The 26,922-nt window shown below is 36.3% G+C and overlaps 1 protein-coding gene across 11 annotated transcripts in view; it reads left to right on the plus strand.

Moving 5' to 3' along the window:
• Positions 1 to 26,922, plus strand: part of LOC131435409 (uncharacterized) — a 328,202-nt gene that overhangs the window by 241,816 nt on the left and 59,464 nt on the right. For 10 of the 11 annotated variants that reach the window (XM_058603256.1, XM_058603255.1, XM_058603260.1 and 7 more), the window contains 2 exons: positions 6,962 to 7,101; positions 16,957 to 17,007. In XM_058603256.1, coding sequence (XP_058459239.1) covers positions 6,962 to 7,101; positions 16,957 to 17,007 — 191 coding nt within the window. The remainder of the gene's footprint in view (positions 1 to 6,961; positions 7,102 to 16,956; positions 17,008 to 26,922) is intronic. The other variant, XM_058603257.1, reaches the window with a different exon arrangement.

Below are 26,922 nucleotides of genomic sequence, written 5' to 3' on the forward strand. Positions count from 1 at the left end.
TATATATATATATATATATATATATATATATATATATATATACACGGAAAGACCGAAATTAGCATTTTGGCGAAAAAAATAGTTGATTTTCTGATTTTAGTTAGTTATTTTTTGAGACAACTAAAAAAATCTTACTTTTGCTAATTTAGATTTTTTAATTCTAATTTTCTTAATAATAATAAAATATTTGTTGAAATGGCTATTTTTTTTAGTTGAATTCACCAATTAAACGTGCTGTCATTTCTTAGCTAAGGCACGCTTCATATCCATTCAACTAATTTTTTAGTTGAATTAGAGAAATAAAACGTTGTTTTCAACCAACATAAATGGTTGAATTGGTTTTTGCAATTAGCAGCTATATGGCGCTCGTTAACACCGTAATGACTACTAGCCACTAGATGGCACACTACTACCGAAAAAAAATTCAGTCGCGGTTATCTTTTCAATATTTGCAGGTATAAATACGATGTTGTATTGGAGAAAAAGACATAAGCGAAACATAAACTTCTTTTTGAAAATTTTACTTCTAAATCGCTGTTTTCTTTATTCGACTTCGCGAAATCGACTCTCTCACTGAAAACTTTGAGCACTCGGAAAACAAAAACCGAATACAAGTAGTACACCGGACGGCGTAGCCCGGAATGAGAAGATACAAAAAAAACATCATTTGACGTGTACAATTACAGTGCAACATTCGAAACTCACTTCACTGTTTCGCGTAAAAACATTATTACCCACAATCGCTTTAACTGCGCACAAATTCTGAATAAATACACTTTCCACTAACAGTTTACGTCATTTTTACATATCGGTTTAGAAAATTATATAGGGATATATCGTAACACATGCGAAAAACATCTAAACAATTTGCGAGCAGTTTCAACAAGACTGTCCCTTTTAGCTTTTTAATGGATTGTTTTGCTTTGACATTGCTGTCCTTCAGTAATGACGGTGATAGATAAATAGAATCAAAGTTTCCCATGGTCCCATCGTAATAGCAATAGAATTTTTTTCTATTTCTTCACCTTTCTTTGCCTTCGGCTCATCAGTGCTTAAAGACTGATGAGCCGAAGAAATAGAAACAAAATATGTGCTTTTTGCACAAACCAACAAAACTCCTAAATGTTCAATAGGAATCGGCTCTTAGTGTAGTATCCGTGTATCGACATAAAGATTATGACATGAACATGACAGAAAATAAGTGAAATGTGAAATCCTAATGGCTCCAACACAAAGTGGCTTGCGGAAATTCTTCGACGTGGACCAAAAGTCACGAAATACGATGTGGCAAGAAATATGCGTATACTAGTGGCACAACAAATTTATGGAAAAACCTTTCTGTACATCATAAAATAATGCCACATTCGACAATTCTATTTTATTTCGAAATGATTGCTGCGCAAGTATCAATTGATACTTACAGGTATCGATACTTTATTGCCTTTTGATACCTTGTATCGATACCCAAAATTTTGGTATCCCGTTACCCTATGTATCGATACTCTACCTTCCGAGTACCATCCCTAGTGCGCAGTGCAGCTATTTTGGCGCGCACGAATTTGACGTTTCTCTCCCCTACTTCTATGTACGAGATTAGATGCGGACTCACCTGAAGTTGCCATGCTCGCAACAAAATAATGTTGCCAATGATTTGTTCGGGAAATATGAGTGCTGGATATCTTGTTAATATGATGTCTTTGTTTGGGACAAACCATTTTTAATGTTGATGCATTTAAAATTTGAGTTCCAACCATATAATTATTTGTTTCAAATTAAGCTGTCTCTTTTCTTGTACAAAACCGGAGATACACTAAAACAATCAAAGTATAGTGAACAAATAAACCTTCTGCAACCAAACAAAAAATTAGTTCTTCAATGCTTTGTTTTCAATTTGTTGAAATCAATAAAATAAAACCGACCTACCGTCAAATATATGCTTGCATCATCATCTTACGTATCACAATATATGCCGAATTGAACCGAGAACTTAAGAAAAACGAACTACAAAAATTGCATACCTTAATGATATAACTTTTTATGTTTCTAGATATTTTAAAACCCTTACCTTAAAAAATTTCATCGTTTTACCTTTCCATAATGAATTACTCCAGAACTGTTAGAAGTTGGGTGCTGTGAGATTTGTTCGATTGCTTTCATAGAAAATATTTAACGCAAAGACATCGGTTTGTATCTAAACAGAAAAAAATAATGAAGTTTACACGACATGTAAATCAATAGAAATAAAAAACAGACATCAGTTGAATAGGTATTTTGATTGAAAGTCTCATCGATGAAAAAATAAATAAGAATGCCTTGAAATTTTAATCGATGAAAATGAATGAATTCTTGAACTAAGGCCTAAATTTGCATCTAAAGCATACGGGTAATATTACTTATATTTTCAAAAACATCACTAGAAGATTCTGTCTAATTTTTTTTTCAAACTTGAATAAAATCAAAAACTTTCTTTGGGTATAAGCTACCATAACCTTTTCAATTTGTAAACAGTTATGTCAAGTTAATATAAATTTAAATGTGGCAACCCTGCACGCTATACAAAGTTGCACAAAGCACGCTGTGTGCTAGGCGTTTTTTGTATAACAGTTTGAACAATTTGACACTCATCGCCATCTAATTTCGAAATCAGAAGTCGGATCTGGATGAAATTGCACAGTAGCTTTTAAGACAATGAGAGTTTCTGGATGTAACTTTTTAAAAAAATTCAAGACCTTTTATTTGCATTTTAGGATGTAAAAATCGGGTAAGAAATTTCTAAGAAAATTAAATGTGCATTTTTCCATAGATTTGCACATATTACCTTGTAATTCCGGAACTGGAAGTCAGATAAAGATAAAATTCAACAGCAAGCTATGAGGCCATAAGACATTTCATTTGATTCTGAGTTCGTTTAAGCAGCTCTGAGAAAGTCGAGTGACATTGTTTCTCACATACACACTCAGACATTTTGTGATCTCCGCGAACTGAGTCGAATGGCATATGACACTCGGCCTCCCAGGGCTTCGTTAAAAAGTCGAAATGAGAGAGATAAAAAAATTGAATAATACTCGTTGATGTCGATATTTTTATATACCTCTCAGTGATGAATGTTTCTAATGTGAATGTTTTGGAAGCATAAGAAATATTAAACACGTTTTTCCAAACAATTATTGATTTTTACAATCCCCTCGCTGTTTAGAACCGTCGCAAATGGCCATGCTGTGCCGGGTAGCGTTTTCTTTGTGTTTTGACTGCCGTTCAAGCAAAAAAGTCCAATATTTTTCAAGATCGATTGTCATGTGAAAAATCTATTCTTAGTAAACCAAATGGTGTGATAATACCTTTCTCTTTCATCTGGACAGTCTCATTAAATTATTTTTTCACCTTTTTATTGAGATAATTGCTGACACTAATTTTGGCTCATTTATAACACCAATTGATTTAGATTGATTCGAGTAGTTCACAAAAGCATTCTTCAGCGTTTATGTCACATATTCGGCATCTTTTTTAAAACCAAGCGCTTAACATTTGCGTTGCCTGTTTGTATGAGAAGAGTGCTGCCAATCTAAATAAACTTTTCTCAATCCTCCTAGTGGAATCTAAATAGTCTTTTGCCATTTCAATAGTATCAAAATACCATTTATAAGATTATTGTCTCAGCCAATAGTATTTTGCCGTTCCATGCATAGTTGTATCATATATAACAATACATAAACACAACTTAGGCGGCAACCTGATTGAACAATACTCCGTACATGTTCTGATTGCACATGGCCAATGTCCCATCTCAGATTTCACAATAATCATAATTTTCACGGTATACTCGCCAGTCAGTTTTATGTTTGATTAGTTTTGCTGGGACTATTTAGAACACCTTTCTCTTTATAAATACCTTCTTGGTAACCTCTGAGTTTCAAAAATATATGTGCTCGTAACGTTCCTCGTCACATCTATAATACCTTAGACTTCCATGATTTTTTTTTATAACAATTTTTATTCAGGAAAATTTGCGTATAGCTTTACGTGGCCGATTTACCCATGTTTTTGTTACATAATATTTTTTTTTATTGGTGGATCTCGCCATTCCGAATACCCGGGAAAAAATTCCGCCATACTTCCCTTTCGATGGAAAGAACTTCACCGTACTGCGACATACTTTCCCGAACATACCCATCGCTGGTCTGCGGGGGAAGGTCATGCACGTGTACTTCTATGGCATTGTCCTTCAAGTACACAGGGATTTTATATTTAACATTGTCATTGTCAACACTGTGCACCCCGTTATTAACCGAAGCAAATGCAATTGCATCTTTTTCACGTTTGAACGTAATGTACACACAGTTAGACGCCTTGTTGAATTGAATCTCACTTACATCATTAACGTTTAGATGCATTCGTTCATTAACACGTTGACTGCCACGACCATTCGTTTCCGAACGGAATATACGAGTTATCTCGTAGGTTGGCAGTCAACGTGTTAAGCAAGATTTCAATTTCGGTTGCTGCTGGTCTAACTATGCAGCGTTTGAAATCAATACAAATTGAATTTGGCCTTGTAGGCCAAGTTTCAGGCTTTGTTAAATCGTATTTGCCCATTTCGTACACTCTATTGTTCACTGCACTGTATTGTCTTTGTTCCTATCGTCGCGACCGTAAGAAATTTTCGACTGTGCGATGCGAGCACGAACTGACTTCCATGGTTCTAAACACTTGCTACTCCCTCCTCGTTATGAAAATTCTTATGACATCATTTTTTCCACGTAATTGCTCAAGATTGTGATAATGATTATTTTAATACGAAAGGCTGTTTATCATCATAACGACATTCACACTATAGAATAACAATTCAGTTAATACTAATGTTGCCGTAAACTTATTTCCATTCCCTTATGTCGACAGTTTTCTCAATTTACATAAAAAATGCACATTGATTGTATGATTTCTTAATCAGTTCAAATCAAAGTTACCTCCCTTTGTTAAGAATATTGATTCCACCTCTATCATGTGAAAATTTTTGTGATCCTCACTTAGTTGTTAGAAATATTCAGTACTGATCAAGAAGCACAATTGTGTCGAGGGTGTTGAGATGAAAATAGATTTTCAAGACCTCCACTTCCTAATCTAAAGCCTCCGACCCCCCTCGTTTGTCAACAAATAGGATAAAATAAAATAGGATACAATTAACGGCCTTTTCAGAGGCACTTGCTACGAACACCACCTATTTGTTCACCTCTGCAATGAATATCTGATCTCACCATGAAATATAGAAATACACTTATTGCAAAAAGTTTATTCATATTTTGCAGCATATAATTTAGTAATTGCCTAACAGAGCGTTTATAAATAAACAATATGTTATTAATTGAATTTATTCGAAAAAATGTGACTGCTAAACGACTTTACTTTATTTCGATACATACGACATAATTCTTTTGAACGTATAAAGGAAATTACTACGTTGAAAAATTAATTGGAGCCATGCTCTTTTTATTGTTCAATGATTTTTACATTGCAAATATTGTTCAACCGGTTAAACGTCCTCGGTAGGAACACATTTTTCTTAATTTTTCATACGGTATAGTTTTCTAAACCAAGTTCGCATCAAATTTGTTTTCGCTCTTCAACGTTCTGCTTAAAACCTGTTTTAATTTCAAAGAGAAGTTATGTATTATCAAGAATACAACTCACGCCACACATCGGTTCCAGTTCGATGATTGCTAGAGACGCTAGTAGATTAAAATGTTTTGTTTCCTTTCTATGTCATATATTTTTTGCCAATGCTGTGCGTACCGAGACTCACTGTTATACGCAAACAGTTTTATTTTGGCCAATCAATGGACGACAATGTCTCCCCAGTTAATCATGATACTGGCGTTATTTTTTACATATCCTGCTTGACTTTGACATATGATCGTTCGCTAGGTTGAAGGGTCAAGCATCTGGTTCGTTAGTGTATGAAATAGGAAAAATGGAAGAAATGGCGGCTTCAAAGAAAATTTATCGTGCTGTCCCAGTAAACTTGAATGCTTCGTTATATTTCAATGAATTTTAAATTATTTCAAGATTGTACGGTGCAGCTGTTTTGCTTGGGGTAACTCGGAAGATATTTCAAGCGTAACGAGGGACTCGACCTAGGCCATCATACCGTTTTGTTTACAAATGGTTTCAAAGCTAAGTATATTGAAAAGGCAGTATTCAACTTTTTGTGCAGTGACATACTATCATTATGCATTTCATAAGTGTTACAAGGTTGTCAGCATTGCTTCACAGCAGCTGATATAATATGTAGTTGTACCGTCAAGTCGTTTTAGCACTGCTACAGGACGTAATAAAATCATTCTACTTTTAATGATGAAACAGTATGAGAAAATTCACATTGGAAAGTAAAAAATAAACCTCTATTATACCGCCATATAAAAACACGTTAAAAAAAGGATATTTCCATACACGTCAACTGATTGCCGTTTTGAATTTCTCTGAAAGAGCAATCAAATAGTTTGTTGTTTTTGTTGGCTGGACGAAAAAACACATTGCAGCTTGATTCGTGTAGAGCTATCGCAATTTGAATAGAAGGCGTGCTGTTTGAATGTAATTTGATTTACGTAACCGCATACAAACTATTGTAGTGCTCTAAACCATTCAGTATTACTCTACCAGAGGAACACATTCATAGCACTAGTCTAGTATAGATCTATCGCAGTGGTCACTAGAATAGATTTTTCGTTTACTCGTACTCTTTTCTTCCACTACATTAGAAAATGGTCAGCGTATGGTGCTGCCTAAACCTAGCAATAGTACCAACTGCGCAATAGAGGCACAGTACATCCTTTTGTTTTATATAGGACCTTATTTCAACAATTTATATTGTATTTTTTTTCTAGAAGTAGTAGAATGTTATTTTCAAATTTACCTTTCTTCTCTCTTTCTTCCATTCGTTTTTCCATCGCATTTTTTCTCGTTACAGAAAGAGTTATTTTTGGGTAGAATAGATCCTGGTTCACCTCGCGGTGAACGTAAAATGTCTTCTTCTAGTTCCTCCTCAATGAAGACCAAGTGGCTGAAAGCGTTTCGAAGTCTGAAGCCTGCCGGTTCAGCAAGCGATAGGTGAGTATATATTCGAGTGTATAATCGATGTTGTTTCAATTAGCTTAGAACTGGTTCCATTAAATACTTTTAAATTATCTAATAGTAACAGTTAACATCAAACTTATCGATATAGTAAAAAAATCTATTAGCTTAGTAGATTAGAACAATTAAACATGATATCTTAGGATATAAACATTTCTCCACATAATATTCCGGATGTATGAGATTACATAGAAAATGTGGGACAATATATTAAAAGTTCTGCTCAATGACTGTGACTAAATAATGCAATCATTGTTACTGCCAGCACTGCTCTACAGGAGGTAAATGATACGTCAAACGTTTACATTTGACAAGTTGACGTGCACGGGCGGAACGATTCATTTGCTGTAATGATCATACCGAGAGTGCGAGGAACACGAGGTTTTGTGCGGTTAACATTGTCATACATTTCGAGAGTTCTGCCTAAATAAACATTTCAGTGTAATAAATTCATTATATGTCTAGCTTATTATCACAGTTTGTTACAGTAAGTAAACTTATCACAGTAATTGCTATATAATATCTAACTTAACCTAAAATTGTATCACAGTTTGGAATTTGAAGAATCGAGGCAGTATTTCTTATTCGGTTAAAATTATGTATGTATGTATGTATGTGTGAAGCCACCATCAGTGCAAGGCATTACCAATGTATGCAGAAAGACTCACTTACCACTTACCTAACAGCAATAGGCCTGGGGTGTCCTTTGCTGTATCAAGAATACGTCTCCACATAACTCGGTCCATGGCTGCTCGTCGCCAGCCACCCAAAGCACGGACGCTTCTGAGATCACCCTCCACTTGATCGATCCACCTTGCTCGCTGCGCTCCTATTCTTCTTGTACCAGTTGGAATAGATTCAAGAACCATTTTCACTAAGCTGTCGTCCGACATCCTTATGACATGGCCAGCCCATCGTAGGCGTCCGATTTTAGCTGTCCGTACGGTGGGTGGTTCCCCTAGCAGCTGTTGCAATTCGTGATTCATATGCCGTCTCCACGTTCCGTCTTCCATCTGTACTCCGCCATAGATGGTTCTCAGCATCTTTTTTTCAAAAACACTGAGGGCGCGATGTTCCTCTGCCAACATAGTCAAGGTCTCTTAGCCATAGTGTCATTGTCGGCGGTCACCAGTGGGCCTAAATACACAAACTCGTCAACCACCGCGATATCGACACCGTCTATCAATATTCGTGGTGGGATGCGTAGTGTTTCTTCTCTAGAGCCTCTTCCTCTCATGTACTTTGTTTTTGACGCATTTATGGCCAGTCCGATACGGCTAGCTTCAGCTTTCAGTCCGATGTAGGTTTCCGTCATCTTCTCAATGTTACGTGTTACAATATCAATATAGTCAGCGAAGCCAAAAAGTTGTACGGACTTTCGGAAGATCGTTCCACTCGTGTCGATCCTCGCTCTTCGAATCACACCTTCCAAAGCATTATTAAACAAGATACAAGAGAGTCCATCACCTTGCCGTAGCCCTCTCCGAGATTCGAAAGGAACTTGAGAGCGTCCTAGATACTCGGACGTAGCACATCACTCTATCCATCGTTGCTTTGACCAATCGCGTCAGTTTACCCGGGAAACCGTATTCGTGCATTATCTGCCAAAGCTGTAACTCGATCGATTGTGTCGTATGCCGCTTTGAACTCAATGAATAGGTGATGCGTGGGTACGTTGTATTCACGACACTTCTGGAGTACTTGTCTTATCGCGAATATGTGATCCGTAGTGACGCTGGCTCCAACAAATCCCGCTTGGTACGGCCCTACGGATTCCTTAGCTATTGGTGATAGACGAAGGATTTGGGAGAGTACCTTGTAGGCGGCGTTCAGCAATGTGATTGCGCGGTAATTGCAACAATCCAGCTTATCGCCTTTTTGTAGACGGGGCATACCACTCCATCCATCCATTCCTGCGGTAGAATGTCCTCCTCCCAAATCTTAGAACTCATCCTGTGCAGCGCTCTAGCCAGTGCCTCTCCTCCATGTTTGAGCAGCTCGCCTGGTAACTGGTCATTGACGGTAATCAGCCGCTCCTAACATGGAGAACAGACGCTGTTTCGAGCCGCCCCAATATGGGGAACAGACGCTCGGGTAGGCTTGCTCTCTGTAAAGAGAAAGCAAGCCCCCCTTCCCTATCAGCATACGACCAAGGGCCATATAATAAAGAATTTCGCTATACCAGCTTAGCTTAGAATTCTTATCCTAATATAATACTAATATAGTCCCAACGATTTGAGTTTAATAAAACATATTCCTCTTATTTTTTAAATATCATATTCGGTATTTCGCTATTTATTTTTAAATCTATTTAAGAACATTATTTCAACCAAACGATTAACTGCTATAAATAATAAAATAAGCAGAAATTTTTATACATTTTGTTGTTGATTTCGTAACCTATATTAAGTTTGTTTTTATCAGCATATCAATTTTATTAAAATTTTGCTATTGGATGAACTAATGGACGCAGTAGGTCAGAACTAACCTTCAAAAGAGTCAATTATTAAATTGAAATTTCAATTGTCTTTATGAAATGATAAAGAAGTTTCATGTAAGAAAGGTCACGATAAGCAAGAATGTCTCGAACTGGGACATTGGATAGTCTACCTTGGGTACGCAAGGAATTTATTAGTTGAGATCTGACATCACGATACTCCACGCATGTCCAAACAACATGGTCAATATCGCGGTAACCTTCGCCACTAGCACAATGATTAGTCTCGGAAAGTCCAATTCGAAGGAGATGTGCATCTAACGTGTAGTGATTGGACATGAGTCTGGACATCACACGAATGAAATCCCTACTCACACCCAGTCCCTTGAACCATGCCTTTGTCGATATTTTAGAAATAATTTAGTGCATCCACCGACCCAGATCATCTCTATCCCAAGAAGATTGCCAGCTGGCAAGTGTTCTTTGGCGAGTGGCGCTATAGAATTCGTTGAAAGCAATCGGTCGCTCGTAAATTTCACCTTCAATAGCACCACAATTGGCAAAACTATCGGCTCTTTCATTGCCTGGAATGGAGCAGTGAGCCTGGACCCAAACTATTGTGATTTGATAGTTATTATTCAATATGTCGTTCCCAAGAAAAACGGTTCATTTTTGCCAGCAGCGTTTAAGCGAATGGCTTCAATTGCACTCAGACTATCTGCGAAGAGAAAATAATGGTTTGTAGATAATGTGACGAATACACTCAAGCTATAATGAACTGCTGCTAACTCTGCTATATAAACAGATGCAGGCTCTTGAAGCCTAAATGAAACCGAAACATTATAGTAGAATATACCAAACCCAGTAGCCTCTTCAATTCGTGATCCGTCCGTGTAAAACATTTTCTCAGAGTCGATATGCCTGAACTTATTTGAAAAAATTTTTGGGCTTTCCATCAAGCGTAGGTGTTCCGGGATTCCACCCACTTCGCGCTACATGGATGTGTCGAAAAATAATGTTGAGTCAGGAACATTTAGGAGGCTGTCACGGATAGGAATATATCTTGAAGGGTTGATTTCCTGTGACATATGGTTAAAATATACTGTCATGAATCTTGTTTGAAATTGAAGCTCGACTAATTTTTCGAAGTTACTAATAACCAGTGGATTCAGTACCTCACATCTTATTAGCAGTCGCGATGAAAGCTCCCAAAAACGATCTTTCTATGGAAGAACTCCCGTCAGAACTTCAAGACTCATTGTATGTGTCAAGTGCATGCAGCTTAAAGCAATTCGCAAACGACGATACTGACATCGCTCAAGTTTGATAATATGAGAGTTTGCAGCGAAACGAAAACAAACGCATCCATATTCCATCACTGAAAGTATCGTTGTCTGATACAATGACCCAAGTGTCGGGACGTCGTAGAATAATTTTTTCGAACAATTTTCTGATGCAGGACAACATTGCAATGGGTCTATATGAGTTGTGATTGGAAGCTGGTTTCCCCGGCTTTTGAATGACGATAACTTTCACTTACCTCCAGTCAGGTGGAACCATATTTTGCTCAAGAAACTTGTTGAACAATTCCAACAAACGTCTTTTTGCGAGGTCGGGCAGATTCTTCGCCAAGTTGAATTTAATTCTGTCCAACCCAGAAGTGTTACAAGACATGAGTGCTATAGAAAATTCCATTATTGAAAAGGGGCTATCAATGGTACCATTATTTGGAGAAGACTTCCTAATAATGCCACGAAATCGGTTATATGATTTTCCAGGAAAAGCGTGAAAAGGTTTTCCTAAAATGTGTCCAAATGTGATCTTTGTTGCCAGCATAAGGTTTTTTAGAAAAAAAAATTTCATTCCATCGAATTTTTTTTTTCAAATAATTGTGAAAGATTACAAAAAAGCTCATTTTTTCAGTTTTGATAAGACTCGGAAAATCCTCCGAATTTTGCAGCCATTTTCACCCTATAGATAGATAAAAGTATTTCAAAGGTGTGTATGTTTTTGGTTTTGTCAAATTTTTCAAAATTTCCATCGAAAATTTCCTAAAACCACCCGCGCGGACGATGGCCTTAACTACCAAACGAACTTGAATACAAAAGCGTGATGGAATATCTGTCCATACCATATTTATTCAATTTAACATTTAACGAGAACAGGTTTGCAGTACCCAGTGATGTATCGGCTGATTCACCATTGTGACGAACGTTAATGGGTATACCATTCCATTTTTTTGCGTCAGGCGAAGTGTTTCCAAAATGTCTTCGGGTTGACTTTCACATTATTTTCGATGCGCAGTATATAGTTACGAAACGAAGTCACATGTGAAGAATTGTAGTGATGCTCTAGTTCACGTGACTCGTCTTCATGCTATTCATAATCAGTTTTACAGTAACGATTGTTTGCCTTCTTTAACCGGTTACATAGATTTTGAAATTCAGCGTTCCACAAGGGCTTATTGTATTACTGTTTAGGAGAACATCACATAATTGGAACGTTATGCGAAATAATTTCTAACAGTTTTGTGTAGAAGGATGACATTGCATTTCGGTCAATTCAATCTCAGATGTAGAATAATTTCGGTCCATGCAATCTAATGTCGTTTTCGTTTTTAAATTGCACTACACTGGTGTAGCGAAAACTGCACCTAAACCGTTCATTTTTACCAATTGCACTACACCAGTGCTACACTTTTTCTGCACCGATACCACTGGTGTAGCACTCATCAAAAGTTTGGTGTAGCTCTGTGCAATGGAATCGTTAATTGTAGTCAATGGTTACTGTTTATGTTTTCGTCATTTTTGTTCGTTTATTCATGCCTCAGTGTAGCACTGCACCGGTGTAGTGCAAATTAAAAACGAAAACGCCATAACATATCAATTCATTCAACTTTGAGTAATCGGCCCTATTGAAATCAAATGTCATTTCATTCAAGTCTGATGCACGAGCTACAACGGAATGCAGATGAAGCGCAAAAGTAATACGGCGGTGATCAACTTTCATGAGCAGCATAAGTAGTTCAAGCAAATCGAAAATCAGTTGATCATTCGTAAGAAGGAGATCTAATAACCGTTCGTTAAAGCTCTTCAAATTATTAATCTGGTGAAGTCCTTATCTAACAGTTTTTCCACTAAAACTTTTCTGATGAGGCAGTTGTTGGATTTCGAACTGCCAGTTCAAATGTGGTAAACTATACTCTCCCTTACTCTTACTATTTCAGTCTTAGACCACGCGGGTCTCTGCTATATACAGGAGACGTCTTCATTCAGCTCGATTCACTGCCAGCCTCGATAGCTACGAAGGGTCCGCAGGTCGTCCTCAACTTGATCGATCCATTTTGTCCGTTACGTGTCTCTTCTTCTTTTATCGATCGGATCATCATCGAGGATCGTTTTAACCAGCCCAGCAACTGATGCAGTTCATGGTTCATTCGTCTGCACCACGCATCGTCATCGTCTTATATGGTTCACAACACCTTCCGTTCAAAAACATTCAGTGCACGTTGATCCTCCATGAGCATTGTCCAGGACTCGTGACCCTAGAGGATAACCGGTTTAATCAGAGTTTTGTAGATAGTTAACTTTATACGACGGCGAATTTTGCTCGATCGAAGCGTCCTGGAAAGTCCAAAGTAAGCACGATTTCCTGACAAGATGCATCTCTGAATTTTGCTGCTGGTGTCATTATCGGCAGTCATTAGTGAGCTCAAGTACACGAACTCGTCGACCATTTCGATTTCATCACCGCCAATCAGAACTCGTAATAGGTAGCTGACATTATCTTCTCTCGAGTCCCTTCCATGTACGTTGTCTTTGACACATTCATGTCAAGTTCGATTCGCCTGTGGTCGATTTGGTTTTCGGTCTGTGGTCGATACATTGCCTTCCTTCCGAACTGGGCATTCATGTCACCGATGACAATTTTTACATCTCTACGTGGGGAGCCATCATAAGCTTGTTCCAACTGCACGAAGAATGTTTCTTTTTCGTCATCGGGTCTCGCTTCGTGTGGGTAGTGCACGTTATGATGATGTAGTTGAAAAAACGTCCGCTTTTCCACAACTTCTTTCCCGTTCAACAAAGCTCCTGCAGCACTACGATGTCGAAGTTGCGTATATCATCCAGTCGCAGCCTACGAAAGCTAGCGACTTGCAGTTCCATGTTCCAAGTTTCCATCGTGCTCGCTCCGTTTAACATCCCAGCTAGTACTAGGACGAAACGTTGGTGGGGCTGCCACCTTAGACTTAGCTGGACAGGATACAACATTGCATATTCAGCCACAGGATCCCAACATGGAGTACAGATGCTCCGACATCCTCCTAGGAGAACCCCCTTCCCTGTCAGCATACGACCAAAGCTTCCGCTGAGGTTGGTTACCCGATCTTCGCAGGGGTTGCTTGTATCCCAGAGGTAGGGATGGGAGTTACCGAACTAGAGACTAGTGGACTAGTCTCCCATCACTACAATAAAATCACTTTCAGCTGCTTGCGCGAAGATGTCTTGAATGTAACACGATTGGGCCTCATACAAAGCCACGTTCGAATCACGTGGGAAAATATAGAGCAGATCCAAAGGGACCAGGTTTCGGTCAGTACCACGATATCCTTGGCACACTGTGTGAGTGCTAAGAACAAGTAATTGGTTTTGGTAATAGATAGTGAGCAAGTGTGGAACGGTATTGGTCAACTGTTTACTGACGGTTTCATAGTGCTGTACTTGGGCTGAGGTTGAATTTACAAAAAAGTATTTTGTGATCAGCCTTCAGATGACATCCATTTGTGCCTTATTTTCCATGCAAGCGATACATTCAGATATGAACGTTAATAAATTTGTTGTAACGGATCTTCCTGCTATAAATCCATGTTGGTCGAAAGAGATGTAATTTTTTGCTCGGTCCAACATAGTTACTACAATAACTTCGAAAAGTTTCGAAGAAGCAGAGAGACTGGTTATCTCACAATAATTCGTCTATCACAATTCTTGAATACAGGGCACATGAATGATTGCTCCCAGACATACGGAAATTTTTCTTGTTCAAATGATCGATGAAAGATAGTACTCAAGGGTTCAGCCAGATCAGTATTGCAACGAAGCAAAACAACAGCAGTTTACCCGGGTGAAAACGAACATTTTAATTTTCTTTAAGCTTGAAAAAAAATCGCTTGAAAAATGTTTGGCAAACAACTCACACGATTTGGAAACTGACGTGACAACAGTACTATGAAAAACATTAATAGATATTGATGAACCTTTCCGTTTTAAGTATACAAACCGTTAAAAATTACAGGGATTACTCCGTGGATTAGTCTGCATTAGGAGCACATAAAATCTGTATAATCTAGCATTAGACAATCTATATGCATTGACAGAACGATCAAAATTGGATACATTGAGATAGGTTCTATGATGATGAAGCTTACGCTGACATGCATTGCGTTCTCGTTTCAGACAGCGCAATTGTTTCGTGCTCCATGCAGGGGAAATGCGTGGTCTTGTACGAGAAGCGTTTGATTCAAGCCATCGGTTGATCTCTCTACAGAATCCTTCAGCCATATCGGTAATTTCACCAGTGGTAAACAATGTAGTCCAATCAACGTTTTCCAAATGATCAGTAAGAGCAGAGAAATCTATCGTACGATAGGTCAATGGGCTCATCGTACTGCGGTTATCGCCCATCGGCTGTACATTATCAGTATTAGCACGAAGATAAATGCCAAGCGGTGAATGATGGGTGTCAACAGGTAGTAGCGCAATGCAATCGTATGGACAAAATACCAGATCAAGTGTACGATCCAATAAATTCTACACTAGATTCGTCTGTCCAAGGCCCAAAAATTCCATGACCTCAAGTAGTGTGAAACTGGACGGTGGCAATTGCAAATCATTGCAAATGATACCCCTTTCGATCCTTGTCCAATTCATGCATGGTTGGTTGAAATCATCACATACTAAAACAGTATTGTCATCGAGTCCATTACTTAGAACAGGGGTTCCCAAACTATTTTGGGTCATGGACCCCTTCACTGAATTTAACTTAGGCCTCAGACCCCCATCAACAAATTTCTTTGAAAATTCAAGTTCCTGCTTTTTAAATATTGATGTAAAATACTTAAGAATTTCTGCGGATGGTCAAATAAACACAACTTATGTCAAACAATAGGGGGTCGATTTCTAGACCTCGTCGACCCCCATAGTCAGTTTTCGTTTACGTCGACCCCCGCAAAAAGGATATCGACCCCAAGGGGTCTATATCGACCACTTTGGGAATCCCTGACTTAGAAGCTCGTTTACAGATGCAATGTGGTCATTTATCACGTTCAAATCCTTACTCCGATCTGGAGGGATATAAATAGCACATACCGTTACATTGTTTCTTCAACGAAACAGTAATCTGCTCTAAATTTTGTCCATTGGTCGTCGTTATTAATCTGCATGTGTATCGCTGAGCCACTGCAATCAGAACGCCGCCGTATCGAGATTTGTCACTATTGCGAATAGAACGATCGCAGCGGAACACGTTGTAGGCAGTTACAAAGAGCTGAAACGATGTGATGCAATCATCAATTTCAGTTTCGGTTAAAACAATTATGTCGAAATCGCAATCTATGGCCGCCTGAAACAAATAGCCGATTTTCGTTCTCAATCCTCTTACGTTTGAATAGTATATTGAGATGACACTTTCAAGGTCAGGCAGCTGCTGTAATGTAATTGAATACGGAAGAATCAAATAAGTCCTCAAAAAACGCGGTTTATTCAAGCAGACATTATTCGGAATAGCTACTCTTGCATTGTTGCTAGTTGGTCTCGAGACTAAATGGTCAATTTTACCATTACGTTTTTTGAAGCGTCAACAAACTGTCTAGATACTAAACTGCCAGCACGCAGGATCAAGAGCTTGTTGCTCAAGTGCAGAATCAAGATCTATTTATAACGTGATATCGGTCATGTTGGCAATGTCCACACCCTTTGGTACCAGTCTAATAACATCGAACGGATCAGACGGATTTTAGACAACGGGCAACAATCTTTTTCACATCATCGTTGCTTATCAACGGTTGAAATTCTGACAAAAAAAATTTAGGCGGGGTGGTACCAGAGTAATGAAGTAATGAAAATAACGATCTACGGCTGGAATTGTAAACGGGGTATTATTATCGACTCAACGACGCTTATATATATATATATATATATATATATATATATATATATATATATATATATATATATATATATATATATATATATATATATATATATATATATATATATATATATATATATATATATATATATATATATTTATCTGTACCAACAAATCAAACCTCTACGATTATTATTTTTCTCTTGGTTTTTTCAATGCTGGTCAATTAACTACATATTTAACATAAGTAAAACAAATCACCAAATGTATCACGCGGTATCAACAGTCTTAACTGTAAGGTAACACAAATTCACTTCACTGAGTAGCTACTAGCTAGTGGAATATTTGTTGAATCTAAATTATCAAACTATGAGTGAGCGTAGTGGTAGCTGTATCCCGTTTCTATACTCTTAGCAAAAATTGTTATGATAAATTCAGTATTGCTTCATATCCTTCCCCTTAGCATTCACGTACAGCTTTTGTTGAAGCTATCATAGAATATCATAGCTTCATTTTAGAATAATTTAGTTACACGTTCACATAATCATAGAAAGGCAGACTTAAGGAATTAGATTCAAGCTTGGCATTGTAGCAATAATAGGTTCAAAATTTTATTCTGATTTTTCTCATATTGAAACATCAGACATAAAACTTGACGTTATTGATGAACCCGAATGTTTTTAGAAGTATCAAAATTCCATCCAGAAAACTCATTTCAAATTACAGGCAATTGAACTTGAATATACACGGCATTACGGACGAAGAGTACAGACTATTTGCAAATTTGGCAACCGAAGCATCAAATGAATAATTTTTGTCATATTAGATTTTCGTCCTTTTACAATACCAATTGAGTGTTGATAGCTAAATCTGCAACCCTCTTTTTACTATATCGTTATACACTGTTCGTATAATAGTATGGATCAGGCGGCATTCATGAATGAAATATAAATGGAAAGTGGACGCTAAATCATCAACAAATCAATCATGTCTTTTTGAATGAGATTTTACGGAATGGCAAATGTGAATTTCCCTCAGAATTTATTTGATTTTATGATCAACCAGAGCAGTAATGGCAGGATGGCTCAACGCTAACATGTGTTATGTGAAATGACCATTTCATCTCCATTCAATGCACCACATTGTCGTATATTCGAATGATACCACAATGCATTAAAGAGTAGTCAAATAGCTGAAGTATTTGAATAAAACTTTAAAATTAAAAAAAATCAACTGCTAAGCAATCATCACTGATTACGTGAAGCTAACTGTAATACGACTGCCTCCCAACAGAGTTTCCATCTAAGTATTCAAACCTATTGGTAAATAAGCGGTGTTTAATAGAAAAATGTTATGCCAATATACCGTGATCAAAATACAATAATTTCTTTCGACAAGAATACTTCTTTCGTACATATATTACCGTTATTCAACTCGAAACGGAACGAGTATATTTGGCTGGTGTTTAATATTTAAGTTTAGGTCAAGGAATGGTCACTTAGAGCAGTGTGTCAATCACATCCTAACACACATGTCAATAGTGCTGAGGCACCAATCAGACACTTAGTTCTCATAAATGACACACTTGGGCACATTCGTTCCCATTCTGAGGCACGTAGCGTTCTGACGCTAGGTTGTTTTCGGTCTGACGTTCAATATCTACGACAGTGTCACAACCAAGAGCACAGCTTATCATTTCGGGTTTGGCTGGCAGTCTTGGTTTAGGTTGAGTTTAAGCGAAATTCAATTTTCACCAACCTGGTGTGAATTCCGATGACCTACCTTCGATTTCTGTCAATAATCAGAATATCGTGCAGATTCCGGCAAAATATTTCATACCATTTTCAATAAATTCAAAAGTGATACAAACTTCATTGTGATATACTGACTGTAGCAATATTATTTTTATAGTACGTGTAACGATTTAGGAATTGCAATAACTATGATAGATTCAACAATACTTCTATACTTGTTATAAACTTCTATGACACATTGAATAATAAATTTTATATAAAAAATGAAAGGCAATCGAAAGAACTAGTCTCTTTCTTCACTCTTTTTAACTTTTTGTCAAATTTATTATTCACTAGGTGCGCGACTACAATGTATGCACGTTCACCTGCATTGCACATAAATTACAGCAAATGAACATCTGGTGCACAATTAAATAAGTCTGATAAATATCACAAAGATGTTTAACAGAGATATACTGTTCTAACAGGGACACGTTCATCAAAATAAGTTGTCTGGGTTTATTTTTAATAAGTTGGGAACTACTACACGGCAATCCTACCTGCTAGGAATAAAAAGCTGTCATTAAATATAGGTTTTTGTGAATTGTCGATCAAACAATCCGTGTTTGGTCGCTGAGCAAAATTTCATATATATTTTTTTCATTTTTTCATAACCTACAGATTACGAAAATAAGGTATTCGAATTCAATCGAATTCATTCGAAAGCGTAAGTTGCATAGAGTGCTGATCTTACAAGTAAGTTGTCGTATATTCGAGACCCGAGATTAGCCATGCAATGAGTCTGTACGCTAACAACTGACTGCGAAGTCTGTTGAGAAAAATCATTACCACTTTATGGGAAGTATCGCCCAAAGAATGGAAGAATTTCAAAGCACAGGAATACCGTGGTGGTGTAATGACATTATCAATAAAAAAGCAAATACTTTTTATACATGCTGTTATTAATAAACATTCATGAAAATCAAATCGCACAGCATTTTTTACTCAGCTATTTAAAAAAATTTCCAAATTTAGCTAACACAAACAAGCGCTCTAGCACTGTGTCTACTGTGCGCTCGAAACAAGCAAAATACTGCGCTCCTGTTACTTCTGTAAACCAAATTCATGCTAAATAGCATTTAATTGGATTTAATCAAACTAGTGCCTGAAAATGAACATACCTAAAATAAGAACAAAGTTTTTGTCTCTGTAATCAATATATTCCTAATTGAATATGTATTCACTGAATTTTTGTTACGTATTTGGCATTGAATGTAAAACTAACTGATAATACCTGTGAGGCGGGTGAGTGATGTCACAGACATAACTGAAGGACGTGAATAGAAATAAAACTGACATGATTATGTCACGCATTCGAGTATCAATAATCGTTCGTATTAGTTGGTTGTGTGAATTCTATACTTAATTATGACTTAATGATTACAAACATATTCTACCACACAAATAACTCTAAACAAATAAGTGTAAAAAAGTACAATAAACAATGTAATAGTTTTTTTTGAAGATGTGCATATTCAGTGGAGAAAAACTATGCATAATTTTTTCCGAACATTTGAATGGTTTTGAAAAGAACCAACTTGTGTTATTTATCCGATGTTTACAACTATTGAGTACTTTTTGGCATAATTTCAATGGACTAATTCAAGAACTGAATTCGGAACCTGGGACTGATTCAGAATTCAGTTCATGAGCTGAACTCATTTTCAGAGGGCTGGTTCCGAATTTAATTCTTGAACTGAATTCTAAGCTTAAATACCGACCTTGAATTCAGCTTCAAAATCCATTTCCAAGTTGCGAATTCTGAACCTGAATTCTGGATATGGATTTTGAAACTGAAGTCAGAAATTAAATACAGGAACTGAATTCGGAAACTAAATTCTACAACTGAGTTCAGCAACTGAATTCTTTTTCAAAAATCAGGATCTGAATCGAGATCCAAAATTTTGAATTGAATCCAGATCTGAAATTAATGCCGTGAATTTTGTTCCAGAATTCTGAAGTTTCGTCCAGTTGAACATCGGGGACTGATATTTGCCTGCCCAAGTAGCATGTTAAGTTGATGTCCTGTATTTTTCTACTGATTGTGCAATTTATCAAATTAGTTTATATTACTATTCTAGTAACTGTTGTGTTATGGAAAAAGCGCAATTTTTCTGTGTTGTGCAACATATCTTTAAGTTTTTCCGTTATTATGAATATTTATTCACAATGATTGTGCAACTGATACAAAAACTCATGCGTCGCATCTTATCACAAGGGCGGTAATAAAATCAACTAAAAAACAATTGTAAAGCTTTTTTTTTTTTTTTTTTTTTTAAACTATTTATTGGAATATGAGTTAAAATTAAATTATTAAGATTTAAATTGGGTGTTCAGCCACAAGTGGTGACTTTTCAGCCCTGTTATATATATATATATGATTTGGTTATTACCATGAAGACATTATTTGCTTCCGCAATTCTGAGATTTTTGTATAGGGAAAATTCTAAACCTACTTGTATTGTGTAATGGGGAAAAGGAACTTATATACTAACTTACTAACTAATACAGAGAGCGAATCGATTCAATTGAAGATTGCATCGATTTTTGTCGGAATTTGCTTATAATATTATGTGACATTACATCTAATGGTTCTATATTTGTGAGTCTGTGTAACTCATTTGTACTAAACCAGGGAGGACGCTTCAGAATCATTTTCAGAATTTTATTCTGAATCCTTTGAAGCGTTTTCTTCCTGGTGGAACAACAGCTTGACCAAATTGGTACCGCATAAAGCATGGCTGGTCTGAAAATTTGTTTATAAATTAACAATTTGTTTTTTAGACAGAGCTTAGAATTTCTGTTTATAAGAGGATATAAACATTTAATATATTTATTACACTTTGCCTGGATTCCTTCAATGTGATCCTTGAAAGTGAGTTTTTTGTCATACGTTAAACCTAAGTATTTAGCTTGATCAGACCATGTCAATTCCAAGCCATTCAATTTGAGAATGTGATTATTGTTTGGTTTAAGAAAAGAAGCTCTTGGCTTGTGAGGAAAGATAATTAATTGCGTTTTTGCTGCATTTGGTTTAATTTTCCATTTTGACAGATAATCACTGAAAATATTTAAACTTCTTTGTAGGCGACTGCAGATCACTCTTAGATTTCTACCTGTGGCTAACAGACTTGTGTCGTCACAGAATAGTGATTTCTGACAACCAACGGGTAGATTTGGAAGATCAGAAGTGAAAATATTATACAAGATTGGAGCTACACTCGAACCCTGCGGAACACCGGCTCGTACGGGTAGCAATTCAGATTTACAATTCTGATAGCTAACCTGAAGAGTACGATCAGTTAAATAATTTTGAATCATTTTGATCAAATAAATAGGAAACTGGAAATCAGACATTTTTGCTATTAAACCTTTGTGCCAAACACTGTCGAATGCTTTTTCTATGTCTAGAAGAGCAACTCCAGTGGATAACCCAGAAGATTTATTTGATTTTATCATGTTCGTTACTCTGACAAGTTGATGAGTAGTTGAATGTTCATGACGAAATCCAAACTGCTCTGGTAAAAAAATTGAATTCTCATTTATATGAGTCATCATTCTTAACAAGATAGTTTTTTCAAAAAGTTTACTGATAGAAGAAAGTAAGCTAATTGGGCGATAACTTGATGTTTCTGCTGGGTTTTTATCAGGTTTTAGGATAGGAATTACTTTAGCGTTTTTCCATCTTTTTGGGAAGTAAGCTAATGAAAAACACTTGTTGAAAATTTTAACCAGGAGTCTCAAGGCAACATCGGGAAGATTTTTAATAAGAATATTAAAAATTCCATCATTACCAGGAGCCTTCATGTTTTTGAGTTTCCTAATAATTGATTTAATTTCATCAAAATTCGTCTCAATAATGTCATCGTGTGATAACACTTGGGTTGAAATATGATCATACTTCAGTGAGACTTCATTTTCAATAGGACTCACAACGTTTAAATTAAAATTGTGGACACTCTCGAACTGCTGAGCTAGCTTTTGAGCTTTTTCACCATTTGTAAGAAGTATTTGATTTCCTTCCTTGAGAGCAGGAATTGGTTTCTGAGGTTTCTTAAGAACCTTAGAAAGTTTCCAGAAAGGTTTAGAATATGGTTTAATTTGTTCAACTTCTTTAGCGAAATTTTCATTTCGCAAAAGAGTAAATCTATGTTTAATTTCTTTTTGTAAATCCTTAACTATGTTTTTCATAGCAGGATCACGAGAACGTTGATATTGTCGTCGACGAACATTCTTCAACCGAATGAGCAGTTGAAGATTGTCATCGATGATAGGAGAATTTAATTTAGTTTGAGCTTTGGGAACTGAAAGATTTCTAGCTTCGATAATATAATGATTCAAATTATCAATTGCTGTGTCGATGTCCGCAGAATTTTCTAAAATAGTTTCATGATCCACATGGTTTTCAATGTGAGATCTGTAATCCAACCAATTAGCTCTATGATAGTTGAAAATAGAACTAATTGGATTAATTATAGCTTCGTTGGAAAGTCTGAATGTTACAGGAAGATGATCTGAGTCAAAATCAGCATGAGTAATCGGTTCACTACAAATGTGACTTTGATCTGTTAGAACCAGATCAATTGTAGACGGGTTTTTCACGGAAGAGAAACAAGTAGGATTACTGGGATGAAGAACTGTAAAGTAACCAGCTGAGAGTTGATTATGAAGTATTTTACCATTACTGTTATTTTGCCTACAATTCCACTGGACATGCTTAGCATTTAAGTCCCCTATTACGAAAAATTTCGATCGATATCTTGTAAGTTTTTGCAAATCGCCTTTAAAGAAATTTAATTGTTCGCCGGTGCATTGGAATGGCAAATGTGCTCCAGCGATGAAATAAATTCCATGAATGGTTTCAACTTCGATTCCCAAGCTTTCAAAAACTTTAGTATTGAAAGAAGGTAAAATTCGATGTTTAATTTGCCGTTGGACAAAAATGGCAACTCCACTACCAATTCCAGTAAACCTGTCAAATCGATGAACCACATAATGTGGATTACTTTTCAATTTTACATTTGGTTTAAGAAAAGTTTCTGTCACAATGGCAATATGAATTTTGTGAACTTTGAGAAAATTATAAAATTCATCTTCACTCGATTTCAAAGATCGAGCATTCCAATTTAAAATATTCAAATAATTATTTAACATCACTGTTAAATTTTAAATTCATTATAATATTATTTGCAAATTTCCATCCGATTTGAAATGCTTCAAAAAGTGATGAAGTCGAATTCATTTGGATGATCATTTGAAAAAGTTGATCTTGTAGGTAGATCATTTTATTTTCAGTTATATCGCCTAAATCGACTTCATTTAAAGAAGCGAATGGCATTGAAGGAATATTTGTAGGTAGACTGCCATTAGAAGAAGATGATTTGGCCGGTCTACCTATTAATAAATTGTTTTCGTTAGAAGAAGAACTGCAAGGCGGTCCTGTGTTTTGATTATTTACATTAGAAGAAATAGGAGATAGATTTCTACCTAATATACCAGCATAACTGACATTAGAAGAAGATGATGACGAGGTCGATCTACCTGTCAATAAATTGTTTTCGTTAGAAGACGAATTGGCAGGTGCCTTAGAAGAATTTTCAGGTATGTTCTGTAAATTTAAGGTCGTTGATTTGACTTGTTGTCTAAGCGAACGAGCGTTTAAAATTTTTTCCCTGACAGGACATTTCAAATAATTGGATTTATGATTTCCATTGCAATTTGAACATGAAAATTTATCAGTGGTTTCATTCATTGGACAAACGTCTTTCGAATGCGATTTACCACAATTCAAACACCGTATATCCATATGACAATTTTTGGTTCCATGGCCGAAGCCTTGGCAACGACGACATTGCGTTAAGTTTGCAATACGATTATGCCGTTTATAATGTTACCAATGAATTTTAATGTGGGAAATGAAACGTACTTTTTCTAAAGTTTTCAAATTGTTTACATCACTTCGATTGAAGTGTATTAGGTAAAGTTCATGGGAAATTCCAGAGCGTGGTTTAGAAGTACCATTCGCTCTTTTTTTCATAAGTATTACTTGGGAAGGGGCAAAACCAAGCAATTCTTTTATTTCATTTTTAATTTCATCAATACTTTGATCATTTGATAATCCTTTCAAGACAGCCTTGAAGGGTCTGTCTGATTTTATATCATATGAATAAAATTTATGAAGTTTTTCGGACAAATATCGAATAAGACGTTCGTAATCTTCCAATCCATCCACCAAGACTCGACATTCTCCTCTTCGTCCGATTTGAAATGAGACTTTTACTTCCGGGAGAAAAGTAGAAAGCTCAGTACGGAATGCTTTGAAGTCGGAAATCATCACCGTCACTGGTGGCAAAGATTGATGTTTCTTCCCAGAACGACAAGCGTCCATTTTGGGAATTTTTGAAGAATTTTCTTCTATGTCGCTACAATCGGATTCAGGAAGAATCTCGTAAATATTGTTAGACGGCATAGGATCAACGGAAGGGAAATCCGTCCGTTGTCTTTTATTTTTACATTCAGATTCTATAAGATCGTGAATGTTATTAGAAAAATGTTGAATAACGGATTGTGATTTATTCCGTATTGAATTATTTTTAGCCTTAGGCTTGTTGCCTTTCCGGTTGGACGCAGGCATTTTTGAAATTAATGAAATTTTAAATTAAATTAACTAGGCTAAATTAGTCTTCGATTAGACTCCTAGCTAGCCTTAAAAAAGGCTGATTAATTTCTTAGTCACTCTAATATCACTCTTTGTATCACTTAGTCACTCTAATATCACTCTTTGTATCACTTAGTCACTTAGTTAGTGATTCAGGTAGCCTTGAAAAAGACTGAAGCCTTGAATCAATGAAACTCTAGGTAGCCAGAAAAAAATTCCAGGAGCCAAGAGCTATACGCGTGCGGTGCGAACGACTGTTCAACACCGACTGACAATTGTAAAGCTCGTGAAAACTACTGCGTAATGTAACCAAGAAATAGAATGACGTTTAAAAAACATTACAAACTTAATATCTAGTGAATAAGTTTCACGTTTGATTTTCAATACAACTGCAATTAACACAAATATGGAACCTGTAGAATAATCTGCACATGAAAAATGATAATGCAACATATTGTAGAATAGATCTTTTGTGTTTTTGTAATTGAAAAATCGACAACGAACTGCATCTTTATGGTGAAACATGTATTTGTACGCCCAAAATTTTCAAGCGCCTTTGAATTAACGTGTTTTGATGATTTTACACCATTTTCTGCGAAAATAACAGTCTATTATTTTTAATGAGAATCATCAAAATAGTGTTTGAAATATGTGTATGTTTTATTGAACCTGAAAAATCTCGAAATGAGTTTTTCTTGAATATTTTCAACTATGGCATCGATGGTAACAGTGAGTTATCACTGTTATCAAAATAACAGGAAACATTAACATGTTAATATTTTGGAAAGAAATGCTCTACGTTTTGTTTATTTTTATCAGTTTAAATCTTCTAGTTGTATTAAACAATAATAGAGTATGTAGTCATTCATCTTAGCGGGTCCGACTTTTGTGATACGCACTGTAGGTATTATTTGGGTAAGCTCATGTGCTGGAGTTGCAAAAACAAGTTGCTCAAACGGTAATATATACTATTACCATAGATGAAGAAGAACTAGTGAAACAATTGCGAGAAAAGCCTGTTTTTATGTAAAGGCTGACAAGGGAAATGAAGTAGTTATTATGGACAAACAAGATTATGACAACTTGATAACCCATAAAATTAATGATGGTCCTTATATGAAACAAAGAACCGACCCCCTTCCTGAAATTATCAAAAAAGTTGATAAAACTCTTTTTGAATGTAATCCAAATTTCGATATCAACCTCAATTACCTCAAAGTTCCTAACCCTTCTTTACCCAAAATCAAAGGACTATCAAAGGTTCACAAACCTGGTAACGAAATAAGGGAAATTATTTCTTCAGTGGGAGCCCCTACCCAAAAAATCGCCAACTGGCTAGTAAAAGAATTCCATTCTAGAGCCAAAAATTTTTTTCAGTAGACTCAACTTCAAAACTCCGGTGAAATCGAAGCAAACGAAATAATGGTATCATTCGATGTAACCGCCTTATTCCCAAGTGTTCCGGTGAAGGACTCAATCAATCTATTGGAAGATTGGTTACTTCAACAACATAGTAACAGTTTATGGAAAAGCAAAGTAAGGTCATATCTGAACCTAACTCGGCTTTGTATGGATGTAAATTACTTCAAATTCAGAGGCGGATTTTATAAACAGTTACAAGGGGCACCAATGGGTAATCCACTTGAAGAACTTTTGAAAAACCTGGGATTATTACCTAATCGCTGGTGGAGATACGTTGATGATATATTCTGTATCATCAAACGCAATGATTTATCAACTTTCTTACAAATGATAACAACTTA

The sequence above is a fragment of the Malaya genurostris genome, chromosome 3, assembly GCF_030247185.1.
Source record: "Malaya genurostris strain Urasoe2022 chromosome 3, Malgen_1.1, whole genome shotgun sequence".
In the NCBI taxonomy this organism is placed as follows: domain Eukaryota; kingdom Metazoa; phylum Arthropoda; class Insecta; order Diptera; family Culicidae; genus Malaya; species Malaya genurostris.